The 21032-nt window shown below is 34.4% G+C and overlaps 1 protein-coding gene across 3 annotated transcripts in view; it reads right to left on the bottom strand.

The window, feature by feature from the left end:
- LOC129218549 (Kv channel-interacting protein 1-like) overlaps window positions 1-21032 on the bottom strand; it is a 235764-nt gene that overhangs the window by 9729 nt on the left and 205003 nt on the right. For all 3 annotated transcript variants that reach the window (XM_054852851.1, XM_054852853.1, XM_054852852.1), the window contains 3 exons: window positions 18993-19117; window positions 10638-10781; window positions 578-790 (listed from right to left, as the gene is read on the bottom strand). In XM_054852851.1, the coding sequence (XP_054708826.1) occupies window positions 578-790; window positions 10638-10781; window positions 18993-19117 (482 nt within the window). The remainder of the gene's footprint in view (window positions 1-577; window positions 791-10637; window positions 10782-18992; window positions 19118-21032) is intronic.

The raw sequence follows: 21032 nt of genomic DNA, 5'->3' as shown, positions 1-21032 counted from the left end.
TTTTACATCGGTTTGGTACATTGAAAGGTTATTATTACATTAAGGGGAATATTCTTTTAAACGATATTTCAATAAGCGGGCTTGACTGTACAAGGATTGTGCATAGTAATGTAGCTTTTTAAAATCAAAACGGCCTTTTTTGCTGTTTAGTAGCATTTTGCTTTGGAAACTTAAGCCCTCAGTGTACCCTAGCCCGCGGCATTATGATAACAAAAAGTGATCGATGCACTTTATCAATATGACTAAAATTTTCGATGCCGCTACTTCGCTTCCGTCACACGTGAAAATTTTACTTTTATGTCAAAAAAATTATAAATAAAAAAACACCCTGCCCCAAGTACTTAGATAGCCTTTTTTCATACCCTTTAATATGTTCAAAATAGATTTACTTTGGTGCATATAATGGAAACAATATCGTTTAATTTAAGAAATTAAATTTGGTATTATGTCACTGAATGCTTGTCTCTAACACTTGTTGAAACGAAATTCATAGAATACTTTGAATTAAAAACGGATTGACCTTTTGAGCTTCAAGAAACAGCTAGACATTCAAAAGTATATTACAATGGACAATTACCTGAAACACCCTATCAACGTGATCTCTTGTTGTGAATTCTTCCAAAGGCGGGTCCATCGTTTTGCCCATCATATCGTAAATTGCTGCCACAATCCGGCTCATTTCATCTTTAGTGATGTGACCGTCTCCGTTGATGTCATACAAGCTGAATACCCATCTAAGTTTCTCTTGCAGCGATCCCCGAGCTAGCACCGATAAACCAATCACGAAATCCTGCAATAGATTACATGTGTAGAGTAAATAATAGCAGCAACATTTGTAAAGCACTGGAAGTACTGATAAAGCATTGCAACGAGGAAAGATATTTTGTAATTGGAAAATGCCCTATTTTCCTCTAAATCAGTTGAAAAATTGAATTTAGTATCATACCAAATGCAAAATCATAAAATTGGAATGTATTTGAAGAAGCATCAAACTGCTGTAAATGAAATTCTTTCTTGATATAGAGTTTGGCATATTGATGTACCCATTTTCCACTAACCACCAGACGCGCCGAAGTTGCAGTTGACGTTTCAAGTCGCGTATCCGAGTGCTGTCAAGTGAAATGGCAACACTTGTGTTACTCAAGTGTAGTATCCCGGAGTAGCACAAGCTTTGCCATTTCATTTGCCTGCACTGTGTTTATCAATCGTGCGAATATACGTCAGATCAAATTCAAACTCGGCGATACTGTGACCATTGATAGCACCTTTCTACGATGATACATGTAGGCGAACCATTTTGAGGTGGTCCTTAAAGCAGCCCTATACAACTCAAATTCAAAATGTAATAGAATATCCGAACTGTTTAAACAATACTAGTCAATGAGTCGAGTAAAATGAACGCATGCAAATTAAACAAAGGAAAGCATGTTATTAATGACTGGATAAAACAATTTCGTCAACTTTACAGATACTATTTTAGCAATTTAAAGGTTTTTATCACATTTGAAAATTATGTTGATTTTTATATGGGTCAAAAACTTAGAATGATCAATTCATTCAATGTGAATTTGAAAAGCAGCGAAAATATTTTATCCATGTTAACCGATAGGTGGCGAAAAGTAAGTTTAGAACGTGGAAAGTTATTGGTTATTTTTTTTTCTTGATGAAATTGGGTCGTCATGTCATAAATTGGAGACAATGAAGTTGCTTGTTGTATCATTGTTTAAAAGAAACAAAAATCATCTTGAATCAAATGAACGTTTTACAACCTACTGTTTCGAATGTTTTAAAAGAATGTAAAAGGACCTCAAAAAGTAACCGAAGTAGATGAGCTAAAGAGCTTGTAACTGGCAGACATGAACGCAAATTAAAGTGAATCGTCCAAAATAATTGTTTTAAAAATTCCCTTTACACCCACAAGTGTAGGACAGAATCTGTAGTTATCGTATTCAAGCCAACTACACCTGGCTGATTGCACAAACTGCAGTTGAAATTAAGGGCTCTCAAAGCAAAACCAAAGATGAACATGAAGTAGAGACGTGCCCAACTCTCCTGGAGCAAAACAAAAGCTCATCTAGGTGTAATAAGACTGGGAAAGTATTTTATTCACAGTGATGAATATTTATTTGAAATATCTAATGATGAAAGAGGTGTTCAGTTTTGGCCTTTAAAAAGAAAAGTGCTTGAGAAATCTTCTCAAATTTGAGATATTCTTTATGATATGGGGATGCATGATAGTTAAAGGAACTGGGCAATTGTAACTATCTTTAAACAATGGGTGAATTCCGTTGTTTATGAAGATTTACGGGATTACTGCATGCTCCTCTTTTCTGAGGCATGTCAATGACACATTTAACTTTCTGCTTATTTAGTGACACATTTACTTTTCAGTAAGATTCTGCTTCGCGTCACTTCTCTATATCATAGGCTTTAAATAGAAAAGGGGATTTTGCTATTAAACTGGCCAAGCAACTGTACTGATCTCAATACGATCGACACTTTGTGGAAGCGCCAAGTCTAAAGAAAAAAGGTTCAAGACCTAGTGTTCCCGCCAACAAAATTGAACTCAGTGCCACATTGAAGAGGGTATGGAATCAGTAAAAGTTACCTTGAATATAAACAGCTCGTGAAATCCATTTCTGAAAGGATTAAGCTGTGATTCTAGTAAAAAATTAAGCGACAAAGTGTGGATACTGTGTCGTTTGAAAATGTTTTCCCCTCTTTCATTTTAATTTAATTATTTTTGAATTGAAAAGATCTTTAGGCGCGTTGAGCATTTTTGAGGTGGGAAGGATCCATTCATCTCGCGACACCGTCACCTCACCGACATTTGAAATACAGCGCATGCGCGGTTACCTTCGGTTCTTTTACTACGTTGCTTTCGTTGGGAACAGCGAAACTCAGTAGCGCTGTCAGCAGCGCGTGAGTCCCATAATCTGATTCCGGAGTAAGTAATCTCAAGAAGCGTGAGTTCGAACCTCACAGTGCATTTCTTCTCCAGAATAAAAAATTTTTTAGCTTACATAATATTTATGAAGTGAAAACTTCTTCAGGCGCGCTGGGTATTTTTGGAGATGAGTAAAAAGAAATATTTCTGACATCGGTGAGGCATTGTGTTTGCCGTTGTCACTCTGAAAATGGACAGCTAATTGCTGTTTGTATATTACCGCAGAATTCTTCAAGCGCAATACAAGAATTTCTGTATGAAAGTGAATTTATTTATTTATTCAAAAGTTGCTTTTGCATTACATCAAGATAAAATTGGGAAGAGCTTTGATGATTTGCAAATGATTTTGAGTGGGGATTTCAACATCAACTTTGCAGATGATAAAATTTTACCATTACTTGAATTTTTGAATGGATATTCTAATTTAACGATATCCAATGATTGCAATCTTAGCACAGCTAGATATAAACTACAATTAATGCAGTCTTTATAAGATATTTAATTCGATTCGAATCAAAATCGTTTAATTCCTATTTTAGTTCCCATAAACCTATAGTATCAGTTTTGGAATATAATGATAATGATCAAGGTGTGTGTGTGTAAAAAAAATCATGATTTTTTTGAAAAATTAGAAAAATAAATGGAATTTTTTTATTTAAATCAGATTAAAAAAAAATTCAAATCAGATATTTTTGCTTTTTAAAAAGGGTTTAGAAACTTTTGTAATAGATTAATTTATACTTTTAAATATAATTAAACTTAAAATCGATGTATAAAAAATTAAATATATTAAATTTCAAATAACACGTCGCGAAAAACGTTTTCACATCATCATGCAAAACCACCTTAATACAGCTGCATATGATTCAAATCAAACTTATAATAGATTGCATAATTGTACATTGCATATTGTGTAAAAACAGGGCACACAAATCGGCCTTTGGTCTATGCCAAATGTCTTTTCAACTACAAGCTCACTTTCTTTTTCTATTTTCTTTTTCGAAATGAACCCCGAATTAGTTATGGCATGCTTCAAAATTCGAATTTCCCGGTATGCTGGTCAATCTCACGGCATGTCGGCTTTCCTGCATTTGCATCAATATTTACTTTATAAACGAACTGAAATAGACCATACCAAATTGTATATGATTGATGCTCAGATTGCGGATAAACGTAAAAAAGTAGACTATATCTGATATTTACAATTTATAAAATTTTGATTTTGAGACTACAATTAATTTTAAATGAAAAACCAACCGCACACTATATACACACACATACGCACCAAATTTATACTGTAGTTTTAAGTTTTCATTTCCGTCAGCAGTCGCATGACTGCCAAATTTTTTTTTCTTTTTTTTCACTCAATGTAAGCCGTCATTACTATAAACTGTTGGATTGTTCTGATTCAACTATATGTAAAATGTAAATGAAATCAACTATATGTAAAATGAATCAACTATTTGTAAAATGTTTTATACTCTTTAGAGTCTAAGAAAAGCGATACGTTCATTTAAATACATACTTGGCATTTATAGGCCAGTGCCAATAATGTTTGAGACAAAAAACAGGATGAAAGCCATTGGAAAAGTAAGAAAATGTAGTAAAATTAATAGGAAAAATAATTTACGGGCGATATGGGTTCGGGAAGGTGGATGGAGGGTGTTTAAGGGGGGAACGGATTTTCACGATTTTCGGCAAAACTACGAGTCCTATCGAAAAAGAGTAAATGACAAAGTTGTTGGTAATAACAAGAACTACATATTTTGTATTAGCACTTTTTTCACAAAACCTCAAAATTTATGCGAAAAATTCAAAAATCCAACTTTTTCGTTTTTGATTTTTATCTCCCATAAAAAAAACGATTTTTTTTCACGAAACTTAGTGAAAAATTACCTTTTTTTTATGTCTCAAATACACTTCAATTTTTTTTTGTTTTAAAATATTTAATTTTTCTTCTATTTTTGATTTAGTAAAAAAAAAAAAAAAAGCATTGTAATTTTCAATCGAAAAATCTCAAGTCAAAATATCTGATTTTTTTTTTTAAATCGGAGCGTGTTTTCTTCGTAGGAATCTCTATTTGTATTGTTATTTTGAACCGATCGTATCTTTTCTTTTGAAATATTAAAAAAAAAAAAAAAAAAAAAAAAAAAAAACATGATATCGGAAATTAAATGTGAGAGTGTCTCTATTTATTTCTTTTATTTCCTTTGATTTTCTCTGTCTTGAAGTACGAAACGTAGCTATTGCAGTCTCATCATATATTGAGTTTGACAAGTTCGATGAATTAAAGCTGATGTTAAATCCTCAAATTTTTTGTGTTTATTGTCTACACTTCTCTTCATGGTAACGTCAGAGCATTAGTCGATCAGTGACATTCGCTATTCAATATGTGAGGATAACTTTTTACTTGAATGGATCTATAGAACATTGTAGCCTTCAGAAAATACACTCCTGTTTGTGAAAATTGCAACACCACGAAGGACGCGAGTGAGCTGAAAATTGTAGGAAATGTAAAGTAGGTATATGCAAATGATTAGAATTGCAGACCAGTAGCGCATGCGTGTGCCGAGCAGCGCCCTAGAAACGGCGGATCGAACCGAATATAAAGGGCTGTAGCAAGGCGTGTATGATTATCGGTGGTTATATGCTAGAGTAAAAGTTAACTGAATCTTTACTATGCCTCTTCGACGAAAGAAAACGAAATTTGAGCAAAATTTCGGAGTTTGAACGGTGCAGAATCGTCGGCCTTCGTGAAGCTGGATTGTCTTATCGTGCAGTAGCCCCTCGTGTGCAGCGTAACAGCAGCACAATCATGCGTGTTTGGAAGCAGTGGACGGACGAGGGCCGGACAGCTCGGAAATCCGGGAGTGGACCCCAAAATGTGACGTCAGTTCGCGATGACAGACACCTGTCGCGTATGGCGCTGACGGACCGCACAGCTTCTTCTAGACAAATGGTAGCACAGTGGTCAACAGTTACAGGTGTTTCATTGTGTGCTTCATCAATTCGGAGACGTCTGCTGCAGCGTGGGCTGCGCGCAAGGATTCCTTTATACAGGATTCCTCTCACGCAAAACCATCGCCGCCTGCGGCTACAATGGGCCAATGTGCATAGGAGCTGGTGTGCTGATTGGCAGCAGGTCGTCTTTTCTGACGAATCCCGCTTCAGTTTGTGGCACCATGATGGCCGAATTCGTGTCAGGCGCTATGCCGGTGAACGGCACAGTGGACGAACACCCGAAATTATGGTCTGGGGTGCCATAGCATATCATGGATAATCACAATTGCTACGAATTGTGGGCAATTTGAACAGTACCCGATACATAAACGAAGTTTTACAGCCCCAAGCTATTCATTTCCTGCAAGGATTGCCAGGGGCTGTATTCCAGCAGGATAATGCCCATCCACATTTCGCCAGGACTGTCAAATTCTACCTTGATTCGCAGCAGGTACAGCTACTTCCTTGGCCAGCAGATTTCCCGGATATGTCACCGATTGAACATGTGTGGGATTTCGTTGGGCGGCGTCTCGCTCGTGATCCTCGTCCTGTTGCTTCGACAGACGAATTTGGTTGCGCATACAAACAATATGGAATGCCCTTCCGCAGGCAGATATTCAAACTTTGCTTCTTTCATGCCGAATCGTGTAGCAGCTCTTATTGAGGCGCGTGGTGGCCACACAAAATACTAATTTCTTTCTCTTTTTATTGTTTGTTTGGTTTGAAAATGTAATCATTCATTTTTACCATTACCAGTCAAATGTGTATTAAATTCCATTCAACTATGATGCTTCCTTCATTGTGTTGCAATTTTCACAAACAGGAGTGCATTTCGTACAGAAGAGGCAAATGGTCTAGAAAGGTCTGGACCTTACTACCTGCTGATTATTTCGTAGCAGATGTTAAGATCGTTCGAGAAATGAATAACATCATTTATAAACATACACGTGCAGGTTAAGTTACTTAAAGTAAACCGTGACGAATTTACTTATTTAAAATAAACTTTTGGAATCTACATAGTAAGGTAACTACTACGTGTATATTAATTTGAATCAATGAGTTATAAAATAAAAGTATTATTTTCTTTTATAAATAGCATGCTTAACGTAAAATAACCTAAAGAAAAATTGAGTGCTACAGAAAAATGATCGGTTTTTAATCAAAAATTTCTTTTATACTTTTCCTTTTAATATACCCGATCATTAAATATGTGAAGTTATTCAAAATAACAATTCAAGAGATAACACAAAACAAATTACAGCATATTGAAAAATAAAATACACAGAATGATTTCGATAAAAATATTATAGTTTGTTTGAGAAATGTGCCTGATTTAGTTGCAGTAAAAGCGCATTATCATAATGCTTGTATGTCGATTTTTGTTAACTATTTTCGCGTTTTCTGCAATCTCTATATTCCATGGATTTTCAATTTTTAAATTTAGCTGTTCTTGTTAACTGGAAACTTACATTTTTTCAGTAATTAAAGCGTAAATTTTAATAAATAACTTAAAATTTTACGTTAGATTATTTTTTTTTTAAATTCGAACTTTTTCGTGATTTTTTATTTTCTGCGATTTTTTTCCATACTATTGGGTATATTTTTTATACCATCAGAAAGTAGAGATTCCAACGAAAAAAACACGCTCCGATTTTTAAAAAAATCAGATATTTTGACGTGAGATTTTTCGATTGAAAATTACAATCCTTTTTTTTTTTTTTGCTAAATCAAAAATAGAAGAAAAAATAAATATTTTAAAACAAAAAAAATTGCAGTGCATTTGAGACATAAAAACGTAACTTTTAACTAAGTTTCGTGAAAAAAATCGCTTTTTTTAATGGGAGATAAAAATAAAAAGCCAAAAAATTGGTTTTTCAAATTTTCATATAAATTTTAAGGTTTTGTGAAAAAAGTGCAAATACAAAAGTTGTAGTTCTTGTTATTACCAACAACTTTGTCGGCTACTGTTTTTCGATAGGACTCGTAGTTTTGCCGAAAATCGTGATAAACCGTCCCCCCCCCTCCCGAACTCAGATTGCCCGTAAATTATTTTTCCTATTAATTTTATTATATTTTCTTACTTTTCCAATGGGTTTCATCCTGTTCTAATTTTTTCCAACTTTTTACCATTTTCAAAGGTATCGGCACTGGCCTATTATATTTTCTTGGATTAAGTTTTCTCCCAAAAAGTGAAAATTGTCTTATATATTTTTTGAAATTTGGTTGTAATGCAAAAGCAAACAGTTGTTTCCCAGTAGCCAAAATGAAAGTGGGTGCGTTTTGATTCTAACGTAACAATCCATCCCGCCTCTCAATAGTGTTAAAAGACTATTTATTGCTTTTTCGAGAGTTAAAATACTATTTATTGCTTTTTTGACAGAGTTAAAATACTATTTATTGCTTTTTTGACAAAATATATTTAGTACAATCCTTTCTCGCCAAAAAACGCGATAGTTGAAAAAGCGCCCAAGTTAATCCATTAAATAACAATTACAAAAGCTCACCTATGAATTATTGCGCCAAGAGGACAGTGATGATATTCCATATGGCAATGAGGGGAATTAAAGGTCTTAGCGTCATTAGCAATGCGATTGCAGAAATACTATCTAGAAATGAAGGTCCGCAGCTTCACGTCATAACTACAAGAAGGCAACGTTAATGTATTTAAACCTCTGCCCGATAACCGAGCCCCCTGACTGAGCCAATAGCTTTCAACACCTGCCGCGTCATGTGAGTGAGCAGGTTGATGGTCTCAGTGTCTTGTGTAAGTTTAGAAGTATAGCGTTGGACTGTTTTTAAGATAAAAATATTTATCGTGTTTTCGGCAGCACAAGTAAATTTTGTGATCTGCATTGGAATTGTCATTGCCACTGAAGAAACTGATGTGTGAAAGTTTTCCTATCATTATTTAAATACCTATGTTATGAGCTGTTATTTTATATACTTCATTTGTTGATCCTGATAATGTTTCGGAAACTATGGAGTAAATTTCAAAATGGTGTAACACGGGGCAAGTTGTGACAAAGTCAAGGAGTCACGTTGTGACAGTATCACTACTTGCCCCGGTCCGTTATACATCAGAAATGAGAGCGTTGATGATAAAAATGATAGTGAAAATAATAAATATGAAGATGTTATCAAACCCAGCACTGCAGCAAAAATTTAGTCAATGATAGTAAGAATGCAGAGCAGTCTTTAGAAGTGAGAAATCTCATTGAATTAGATGAGGATCGTTGACATTAGCATTGTAACAACGGTACATTTTATAGAAAAAAACGGCCACCTAGAGCTGGAAATCGAAAGTGCAAGCACTTCGCTCGTAAATGTTTTAAAACCTGTCTTTCTAGCAATAGAAGATAAAGAGAGAATCAATAAAAAAAAAAACGATTTAAAAGTTACATTTAAAAAACGATTTAAAAGTTACTTTTAATTATGCAATTCATACGACAATGTGTTGGTTTTCTATGATTTTTTTAAATGTGTCAAAGACTCTTCGGACACCCTGTATAATTAAGCAGTGTGCATTTGCGTAGAGACTTACTTTTCAAATGGTTTTTCGATAGTAGCGACTCAACGAGCCTTTCGCACACACTTTAACATTGCACCCCCCCCCCCTCCCAGATCGTGTTCTGGTAGCAATCAATTGTGTCGTATGTTGGCACATTTCAGAAAACTGGGATCACATTTGACGGCACTATATGCCCAGCACTATATTGGAAAGAGTTGATCGAAACTTGAGAAATCGGGTGACTCAGTGTATCGCCAACAAGGGGTATTAGGGAAGCGGCACCAGTAACAGACAATCTAAGTTTGGATTTAAATAATAGATAATATAATAAGTATCTATTATTTTGAATATTTTAATAATTTAAATAATAGATAATATAATAAGTTTGGATTTGTTTTTTTAATAGGAATTTTAGGCGGGTAACACCGATGATGCTGCGACCCATGAATACGGCGCAACCATCTAGTGTTATCAAAGTGAATTATATGAGCCAGTTGGTATTTACAAGGAAATGGTGGAAGGTTATGAACAGTCACCACCAGGTCGGCCGGTGTTTCATGTTCAGTTGAATTTATTAAGGTTCTAGATCTAAAAATAAAGAACTTTTGCTTAATTTAAAGAGAAAAGGGAAATTATGTCCATTACACTTCCATTCCTCATCCTATCTGTTACTGAGCATCATCAGAATTGTTGGTGTCTGTTACTGGGGTACGGACCTTTTTTCGAAATGGAACACAAATAAAAATAGAATTAACTAATTCAGAGGATCCAGACAAACGTTAAATGAGATGTAGATGCGTGAGAGATAAATAGTTTTAGTCTAAATACATTAAAAGGCTCATAAAATTGAGTTAACCTGAGAGCGATGTCTTAATGCGTATGTCTAATAATGGTGCCGTTACACTACTTACTCGATACAAATTTAAAAACTGTCCAAGTAAATTTCTATGTTGTAACACATCGTGAATCTAGAACAGTTCGGAACCTTCAATGTCTTTTGTTCTAATGGCTCTTGAAATAAGCAATCTATGCTTCCGTAAACGACTTTCTATTCTTCTATTTACGACCCTACCATGCAGTATGCCTACATGAGCATCTTTTACGACTTTTTCTGATCATTTGGCATATCGGCCTAATAAAGCAGGTGGCATTTCTGGAGAAAGAAAATGTGAAATAACTTACCGTAAATGTAATAGCACCAGTGTGGTCTTGATCGAACGTATTGAACACATAATGAGCATATTGACTTGTGTCGGCGCCTTTTGGAAAGTACTGAGCGTATATGCCTTTGAAAGTTTCTTCACGAACCATGCCGGATGGACACTCCTGAAAAACATAGTTGTTTCTTTAATCAAGCTTTCTCTACTACCTGGGGTACTTCACTACTAACTATCAGTAAAACATCTACGTAAATCGACAACGATTGACTGTGAGAAAGGATGAAATAAAATAGTTAGTCTAGAAATTGTTTAAAGCATTTTAACAATTTTACATACTGTGATGTCTTGCTGACGTCAAAGAGTTTGTAATGGAACATGAAAACGACTCTGGAAAATTAATCAAGGGGTACAATTAACGATTAAGTTTTGGTGTCAAAACTTTAAGTTCATTTAGCTCAATGGCGTAATTTGTAGCATTTCCGCAAATATTTACTTTAACTACCCCCCCTTTAAGGTATTGCATTAGCATTGCGGGTTGATTGGATTCATGACATACGTGATAAATATCACGTATTTCCCCGACATTTCTAAAACTTTTTTTTTTTGGTGCTAAGAGGTGGTGGCTTTCTTGGTGAACCGTTTAGGATGACTGGCTCACCACTTTTCCTTTTCGATAGGAGAACACTAGAAAACTTTCATCAGCAACTTAACGAGGGTTCAACAAACGTTTCACAGCAAAATCTGAACTTTCTTGTTTCTCGCAGCAAAGATTTCGAAACAGAGATTCGAACTCAAAACTTTGAGGCTTCTAAGTCAATTCTGCTGCCGGTGAACTGCAAGTCAGGTAACAAAAGTTTCTTTCTTTTTGACAGCATTATTATATTACCAAGGGGGATTCATGAATGTGACAGGTATTATTTCCTTCCACTTCACATTGTATATATCGTCGCTTCAGAGCAACAGTAAGATATCTTAGTGTTATTTCTGGGGATTAGATATTTTACTGCTGCTCTCAGGCGACGATCTATTCTACATCAGATGATACTTTCACAGCAGAACTTGTGAGAACTGCAGTCTGAGAAGCTTTCTAGAAATGACAGAACTGCTTCGCATTTGCAATGTGTAGGAAAAATCCAGGAGAGTATCTATGAGGCAACTCGATAAGGATTAGACTTGACGTCTCAGAATAACTTCATCTCAATTTTCCCCCTCAAATTAACGAATGCGGTGTAGGAATTTAAGCCGTAACCTTCTGGTTCCATCTTGACAGCGACGGGTTTGACCGTAACTAGTGGCGTATCTAGCATAGGTGACACTCGGAGCGGTGATTTGTGCCCCCCCCCCCCGCCCTCCCGCCGCAAATGCAAAAAAAAAAAAAAAGGGAAAGGTTTTAGTGTTCTATGTTAACATCCAATCCATACAATGTTCAGAAACAACTACATACTTTTCGAACGAAATTTATAGTAGGCTAATGCACAAAAGACGGAAAAAAAACTATGAACATTTTTTTTATACAACTTGCGTCAGTAAGTAGATGTATGCAATTGATCGCTCCTCAATTATTTCAAACACAGGGAAAGATAATGGATTTTAGTTTTTTTATTTAAGAGGAAGTCACTACACTTACTGGTTGCAAGTATTGACAATGTAATTCTAGTGCTGAGTATAATAACTGATTGGAGGTCTCTCCCCCGAAACATTTTCGAATTTGAAGTCTTAAAATGCATTTTAGTTGAGCTTTGATAGTGTTTGGTTAACAAGAGGTTCGTCGTGATGATGCAACTACGTTTGATAGAGTAAATATAATTTAAAATATTGAGGGACATTTTCTGAATTGAAACATTTATATTGTTAAAAAACTTGCATTTCGACTTTCGGTGTCACTCCCCAAATGGGTAATACCCGGGACGGATTGCCCCTTCTGCCCTCGGTAGCGACGCCACTGCCGTAACCCACGTGACTAAAGGCCAAGATACTCCCCCCCCCCCCTGCTTCGTTACATCACCGTTAGTCGATAAACTGAAGAGCAGAAATTTTGAGAGTGATTTACCAGTTAACAGTGTTACTTGTGAACACAACAGGTAAGAACTGATTTGAACTGTCTCCATATCCTCTCCGTAATATAAATATTAGTAGTGGTTTATTATAAATGTTAAACATGATGTAAAGGTTTATAATTTATATTTTGCTAGTCAGTTTGTAAATTTATGATTTATTACGAAATTATTATAAATTAAGAGCAAGAATCTGAGAAACTGTGACGCCCAGCATTATGAGGTGATTCATGCCATCTCAGATTTCTCGTAAAAAATTACCAATTGTTATTCATCATATAAAAAGATCAAATCCAGAATTTTTCGTTGTTTCTATGGTACCTAAAGGCCTGTGTGCGGTAGCAAAAACTAAGTGGAATTTTGAAACATAGAAATTGGTATGAGACACAATTCTTTCCGAAAACAGTTTACCTCCGATTTTTTTTTTATGTATGAAATATAAAAACGTGTAACAAAAAATAATGAACGATTACTTTGTGGCTACTAGTTGTTCCAAGGTCAATGAAAGTCACAGGATGTGGCATTTTCGACGTTTTTTACCATTTTTGAACACACATTTCATCATTATTCATTTGATTGTTTTGAAAAATTATGTAGCTCTAATTGCTAAGAATAGTTTGAGGTCACGTTTTGTACTCATTTTGTTTTATTAAACGCAAAGAATAACAAGCAAATAAAAGTTCTTCCATTTTATGTTTATTTTAGTTGTAATTTAATACAACTTAGCATTGGAGTTACGATATTAGGGATATTAGAGCAACGCGCTTCGGAATACCGAAAATCGAATTGTTTTTTTTTTTTTTTTTTTCTAGAATTTGATTTTATACACGTTTTGCTTAACGATTCTTCAAAAAAATGTTTCTCATATAGTCAGATCTCCACTTTTCGCTTATAACTATCAGAGCTTCAGAGGCTGTTAATTCACTACGAGCTGATGATCGCGTGAGTATCATTTTATTTTATAACTCGTGTTCTAGGTTGATGGATGTATAAATTGAAAAGATGCTATGAAATGTTAAGAACAAAGCAAAATACTTGCATTTGCTCATACCAGCCAGCACCTAACCCAAAACCTTTTCTCTTGGCTCGTTTCTCAAAATAGGGGTCAGACATTAAGCCACCACAATTTTCATTTTGCTACTTTTTTCCTTGTCCATGGATGATTGCGATCTGCTCCTTTCCAGTTAAAATCCTTCAAAGACATAAGGGGCTTAAATTGAGAGTAGGCAAGACATTGAATTCCATCTTGTTGAACGCTAGTGCTTACGAGTACAAACATCTAGAAAGACGAACAAAAATCTTGGCCATGGGACACGATTAATTTTCTTGAATTATGTTTTCAGCTTCTGAGACTTTGAGCATCTTCACTGTTTTTGATATTTCTGGAGAGTATCGAATCAAACTTGCTGAATCGTCCTGAGTAAATTTAAGCGTTTGCATTTTTACAAAATGTTCGCAATTGGGAAAAAAAAAGCTACTAATAAATCTTCAATGAAGTGAAACAAGGACAAGTTCTATATTTTTCTCTTGAAACGATTTAATATACGTATTAATCTGTTAACCTACATTCTTTCCCTCCTTAGGGAAAAAAATAAATAAAAACAAAATATTATATATATATATATATATATATATATATATATATATACTATTATAATTATCATTTATTTATTTTTTCACTTGACCATCAAAACTTCTGCCAGCATTTATCAATATTGAATTAATGGGATGTAAAGTGAATATTTAGGAGAAAGATCTTTGGAATAAAGCCAACTCCGTAATTTAATGCAGACTCCGAAAATTAAGTTTACGTTGACCTAATTAGGTGTTGAGGTACCCTTAATTGAAAATATTCCAAAACACCATCAGATTATGCTTTTTTCCATTGCTTACATTAAACATTTCAGTAAATAGATTAAATTCCAGCGAGGCATTAGTTCTGACTTATGTTTCAACGGTGGGAAAAAGTCAAATAAAAGGATAGGAAACCCTACTTTCTCTTACTTATCTAACTCAGATTTTTATTCTTTTTCAGTAGTGAAATAAACGTATTGTGCAAAAATATTCTTTTTTTTTTCTTAAAGTTTTGTTTTGATACATCATTACTAGTCAATTTATCAATAAAAGAGCTCGAAGTAACATTGGTTCCCTAAGAAGTTTTCTGTTGGTTAATAAATGGGTCTTTCTAAGACGCAAAATTTTGAAGTAAAGTATTATTGTTTATTTCAATTTTAATTTCAATATTTTCGCGATGATTTGAATGAATGTTTACGAGTCATTGGATGGAATAGCTGCAACATACAAACCCTTAACCAGGGAAAGTCCTTACTCAACATTTCAGCTATTTAACTATTTGGATTGCATCTGTCGTAAGATTAACATCGGAAATGGCTGGTCCGTTGTACAATGTAAAAAAATTCCGTTTACTAGAAAATCTCTAGGAAACTGGGCTTTCATAAGGGTTTCTAAAAATTAAACAGTTTTTTTTTTCTTTAAGATGCGTTAGTTAAGAAGAAACTTTCATTACAACGTTACTTAAAAAAAAAGTTTAAAAAACTGAATCCCGACTTCGGCAAAAAACACTAAAAGGTAAGAAAAAAGGTAGGCGCTGTTTGATATCATCGTCTTATTAAGTAAAACATGTCATACACATGTTAGATATTCCTATTTATTAAATTCTATTGAAATCCTCTGTCACGTTCGCACTAATAACATTATAATTTAATTCAAATGCCGTAGTCGTGCGCTGTCAACTACAGTTGGTATAAGAAACTGTAGTTGACAACGCACTACTACGGCATTTGAACTGAAATTCGTCATTAATGGGAACGTGACCGAGGATTTTAATAGAACAAAATAAATAGGAATATCCAGCGTATCTTATGCTTATTTTGCTTAATAAGACGATGATATCAAACAGCACCTATCTTGTTTCTTAACTTTTAGTGTTTTTCGTCGTAGCCGGGTGTCAGTTTTTAATTTTTTTTTTCGTTTTAACCTGTGATCGGCAACAAAATAATGGCGTGAGTTACACACTCTGAACGAGCAAGAATTTTTGTTTAATATACAAGAGCGGTGAATTTAATTTGTTGCTATTACATGAAACTAATAGAAAATTTTAATTACAAAAGATTAATCGTACTTAATATGACTATAGTAGTAATCAACACCAAACTTGTTTCTTTACCTTTTGTTCCCTCAATGGAGTTGTTAATAAGTTTATATAAAATCCACGTTAAAAAAAAAAGCTGTTAAAATCGATACTGACAAGGTAAAATCGACTCCTACTATTTTTGAAGTCGGGTTCAAAGTATGTTACTTGGGTCATACTAATGAATCGGATTTAACCTTATTCCTAAAAGTCGGACACACAGTTTAGGCGCTAAGGTGGAACATACCTAAACCTAATTACAATAAAGACTGCTAAAGAAAAAACAAGCAGTCATGGGACTGCAGACAAAATTGAAATCTTAAAACTACAAAATAAATTTGGTGTGTTTGTACACCACACGTGTGTGTGTGTGTTTAATTTTCATTTAAAATTAATTTTAGTTCTCAAAATCAAAATTTTATAATTTGTAAATTCAAAATACCAACTACAGTCTAGTTTTGACGTTTATCAGCAATCTGGGTATCAATTACATACATTTTGGTATGGTCTATTTCAGTTTGTTCATAAAGTAAATATTGATGCAAATACAGGAAATATTTGAAAATAAATTCTTAGTTTGTGTTATTGCATAAAAACAATCAACAATACACATACTGGACTTTCCATGAAATCATTTTAACGTATGCCCCCCTCTTTAGAAGACATGCCGCGTGATTGACCTGCATGCCGGGAAATTCGAATTTTGAGGCATGTCAGATAATTCGGGGTTCATTTCGAAGAAAAAAGAGAGTTTGTGGATGTATAAAGACATTTGGCAAAAGCCAAATGCCGATTTGTTTGTCGTTTTTATATATTTATATGTACAATTATGCAATCTATTTTAAGTTTGATTTGAATCATTTGCAGCTGTATTAAACTGGTTTTGCTCGATGATATGAAAGCATTTTGGTGACGTGTTAGTTGAAATTTAATTGTTTTAAATCTTTAAAACAGCGATTTTAAGCTTAGTTATATTTAGAAGCATAAATTAATCAACTACGAAAGTTTATAAAGCCTTTTTTAAAAAAATAAAAAATAAATAAATCAGATTTAAATTTAAAAAATTCATTTTTTTTGTTATTTTTCAAAAATATCATGACTTTTTTGCGCCTTGATCATCATCATTATTATTATTACATACTGAAGAGACCTTTTTTGTCCAAAAAGAGGCTCTTTTGTCACTTATATTTAAGCCAATCCTATAAAAAACCCATATGTAATCGAGAAAAATACGTTACATATTTGACATCAGCACACCAAATAGTACATGTGCGGAACTAATTACCGTACAATTGCTTTTCATGACCCGAATTTAGCAGGTTGTGTAATTATCATAATTGGGTAATACCGAGTAAAATGGTTCAAGCCTTAAAAATGCATAATGATTTTATTTTGACTTTCATAGTTGCGCTGTTATTACACTGGTGGACGATTGCTAAGGACGGATGGCAATAGCAGCGTTAGCAAACATAAAATGGAAGGCAAGGAAATATGGAAATTAGCATAAGTCGTGTTGTAGGAAATTTTAGACTCACGACGTTACTGGTCACGTGATAGCGCTGATAAGCGATATAAAGGATAGGGCGAGTGATGACCATTATTGTTCAAATGCAAAGTTTGGCTTGAAAGAGTCAATTGACAAACTTGAATTTTTCGGTATGTCTTCCCGACATCTCTTAGATGATTTTATGGGTGGCCGTGTGGTTGGCAACATCGAAGAATGGCAGAAAAATTTAGATGTTGCCAGGGAGTTCGACGTCAGCCACAGGGTTGTTTCTAGAGTTTGGAAACCATTTCAAACAAATGGAATGCGTAGCAATGCCACGTGTGAGGTCGTGTACGCAATATGACGTCAGCAGAAGATTGGTACTTAGTGCTAGCAACGAAAAAGAACCAGCGCAACACAGCTACTGAGGTAGCAAAGCAGTTTCCTGCTGCTATTAGCAAGCAAATATCTCGAAAAACTGTAGTCAGACGTTTGAATGCAGTAAGACTATAAGCCCGTCAACTTGTTTTGTCCATCCCATTGTCTACAAGTCAGTGTTTTGCTCGTTTTTAATGACGTCTTCAGCATCGCATTTAGAAAGAAGTCGACTGGGCTTGTTTACTATTCTCAGAGGAAAGCAGGTTCAGTTTATCGTCTAATTGTGAACAAAAACTAACCTTGCTTGAGAGTGGTAAATCATACAAGCCGGCAAACATAAAAGAAAAGGACTAGTATCCTACAAGTTGTGTCATGGTATAGATAGGATTATGATCAGTTGCCGTACGTCGCTTGTGAGCTGCCAAACAAGACTATGACGGCTAGTGTTACATTGATGTTGTTCTACTGCTTCATGTTCACGTGTTCTGTGGTGCTGTGGGCGATAAATTCGTTTTCATGGATGGCAATGTAATATGTCATTAACAATCGTCGTGCAGGAGTGTTTATCTCACTCAAAATATTCAAAGCATCGGATGGCCAGCACGTTCTATAGATCTGAATCATATTGAAAATGTTTGGGATGCTTTGGAGAGCAGTGTTGCTGGTCGACAATGCCCTCCAATAAGCAAGGACACCCTTATCCGTGACTCACAGAAGAATGGGATAAATTACCCCAACAGCTGCTGGATAATATTGTGTGAAGCATCACATGACGTGTGGAAGCTTGCATTGCTATCAATATTAGCCATACCCCACATTAACATCTTACGCCGGAACGCCTGGGGCGCTAATTACATTTATTACCTTTTACGTATTCAGCCCAAAATGACCGTTTCGTAACATGAACACTTTTCAACGCCTTCTGGATTTCAAAGCACAATAAAGTATTGTCATTGCAATTTTCTAGAGTTCTGGCATTAGTTTATTTCACTTGGCATCGAATTACACGTACTTTTTTTACACGCTGCATTGCCCATTGAAATCCGTCCTTAGCAATTGTCCACCAGTGTATAATTTGAACCCTTTAATAAGTTGCTTTAAAAGCATTAAAGTTAATACCCGTAAAAAAAAAATCAAGAAACTATTGAAGGCAGTTGTCAGATTTCAAAGCGGGAGGCTTGAGACTACTGACATTCATTGGATAAAAAAGCAGCAATTTTATCGCCTGTCATTAATGTACGGAACATTTTGGAAGAAAAATAGCATTTAAATAATAAAAAGCATTGCGTAAGAGTTAAGTTTACTTACTTGCTTGAAACCCCTGTACATCAGCTGGAGTTCACGTTTGTTGAACTTGGTCAGTTGGCAGAGGGTATCTATCGCTTCTGGTTTGAACCTTGCCTGTGGTCCATCCATTTCGTCGAATTCGCTGTCTGCGTAGGAGAAAAATCACTAAATTTAGAAAATCTGAAGGATTTTCAAAAAATCCCAATTTTACATATTCATAACACATTCAAGAAAACAATGTTTTTTTTTAAATACTATTTATTTATTTTTATTTTACGGATAACAATATTTCAGAATTTTATTTTAAGTTAAGTGTGGTTCTTATGCGCCACCTAAGGGTTGGCGGTTTTTGAAGTCATCATTTTAATTTAAAAGGAAAATATTTTCAGTTAACTGTTTTCTTTATTGCCGTACTATCCCACTATCAGAAAAAATCAGTCCCTTTATACAATTTTTTTTCCATTATTCAGAAATTGAAACTTATGCCAGTAATTGACCTTTGGATATGTAATTGGTGAAGATTAGAAATATGGCTCTCTCTCGTTTTACAGACATAATAATAATTGACGAAGCTCGACAATTTTGCATATGTGATAAAAGAAAATGAATATCATAAATGCTAAAGTTTACAGATTAATTGTCAAATGTAGAGTAAAGGGGGGGGGGATTATGTGAACATTTTTCTCATTTTTTATGTTTAGAAAAATATTAATTTCAAAGCACAAAAATGTCCCCATGATTAAATAGTCATTTCTTTGTGTCATGGAATTTTGTACTTAATGGCACGTGTCAATGTGCCTCCCGCCCTCTCCGTGAGATCTCTCACATGTTTAGATAAAACAATGCCTGATATAGTCCGAAAATTTATCAATTATAAAAGAAACCCATTTTAAATATTTTCTATTCAAATGCTTCGATTTTTTTTGTTGTAAATTTTGATTTGCGCTTCCTCTAGATGATGGCAAAAAAAGGGTCATAACAGGGTTTAAAATGTTGAGTGCACGAAAAGACGATTTATCTAGCCGCCGAAGACGGCTAGTATGACATAAAAATACGTATATCATTCAAACCTTTATCAGTTCATACATCAGCTTATAAGTAGAATAAGCAGGCGGGAAGAGGCGTTTATACATTACAACACTACATGATTAATAGTAAACTTACCACTAACACGTAAAAAAAAAATTGGTTAGTATAGTAGTTATAATGGTAGAAAGAGATATACTGTATTAAGTGTGGATATAGTGTTAAGAATTCAACCAGTTGAAACATTGGCAAAACAATGCATGAAATTCAAATTGCAACTGATACCAAAAAACTTACTGTTAAATCCAACTGCGGGGATAAAAGTTTAATTGATAAAATGAAAACAGCAGAGGCTTGAGTACGAGAGAAATTAACACTTGCAAGAGAGTTGATATTAGCTTAAGTTACCCCAGGGTTAAAAAAAAAGCACGAACCAAGATGAGTATCCGGGACTTGAATGAAATTTTACATGAGCGATTGTGATTTTAATAGTAAACAACTACTGTTTCGAATTAGAAAGATGCTCCACTACGGAGAAAATCGCAGAAATAAATTTCTACTTTCTTACGTTAGTTTACTCTGCACATCTCATCCAACCAAGACAATCATTTTCAATTTTGAGTCTTTTTTTTTTGGGTGGGGGGGGGGGGGAGAAAATGTTTCATCTTTCTACTCAGCTTAAAATCATGTACAAAACGAGAATTCCGTTACCTTTCTATTCGTAAAGTTGTTTTAAAAAAAATGCATATATTGCAATAATTTATTTTACTGTGCTTAATCTAAACAGTAGAAACAATTTTTAAGATAAGACTAAATGAAATAAAAATGTTTTTAACTTGTCTGGAGTTCTCTCCTAGAATATTATACATTTTAATGCCATGCTTATCTTATTTCAAATTGACGCATCAAACAGTACGGAATTCACACAACGAACAAACATGTTTTAGGGTTTGTTTATACCCATTAATCAACCAATTTTCTAATTGTATTATGTCTATATAAATGTAATTACTACTTATTTGTTGACTCATTTTC

This window comes from Uloborus diversus, chromosome 3, assembly GCF_026930045.1.
Source record: "Uloborus diversus isolate 005 chromosome 3, Udiv.v.3.1, whole genome shotgun sequence".
In the NCBI taxonomy this organism is placed as follows: domain Eukaryota; kingdom Metazoa; phylum Arthropoda; class Arachnida; order Araneae; family Uloboridae; genus Uloborus; species Uloborus diversus.
Note: the sequence above shows the minus strand (reverse complement) of the source record. Positions and strands in the feature narration are given on the sequence as shown.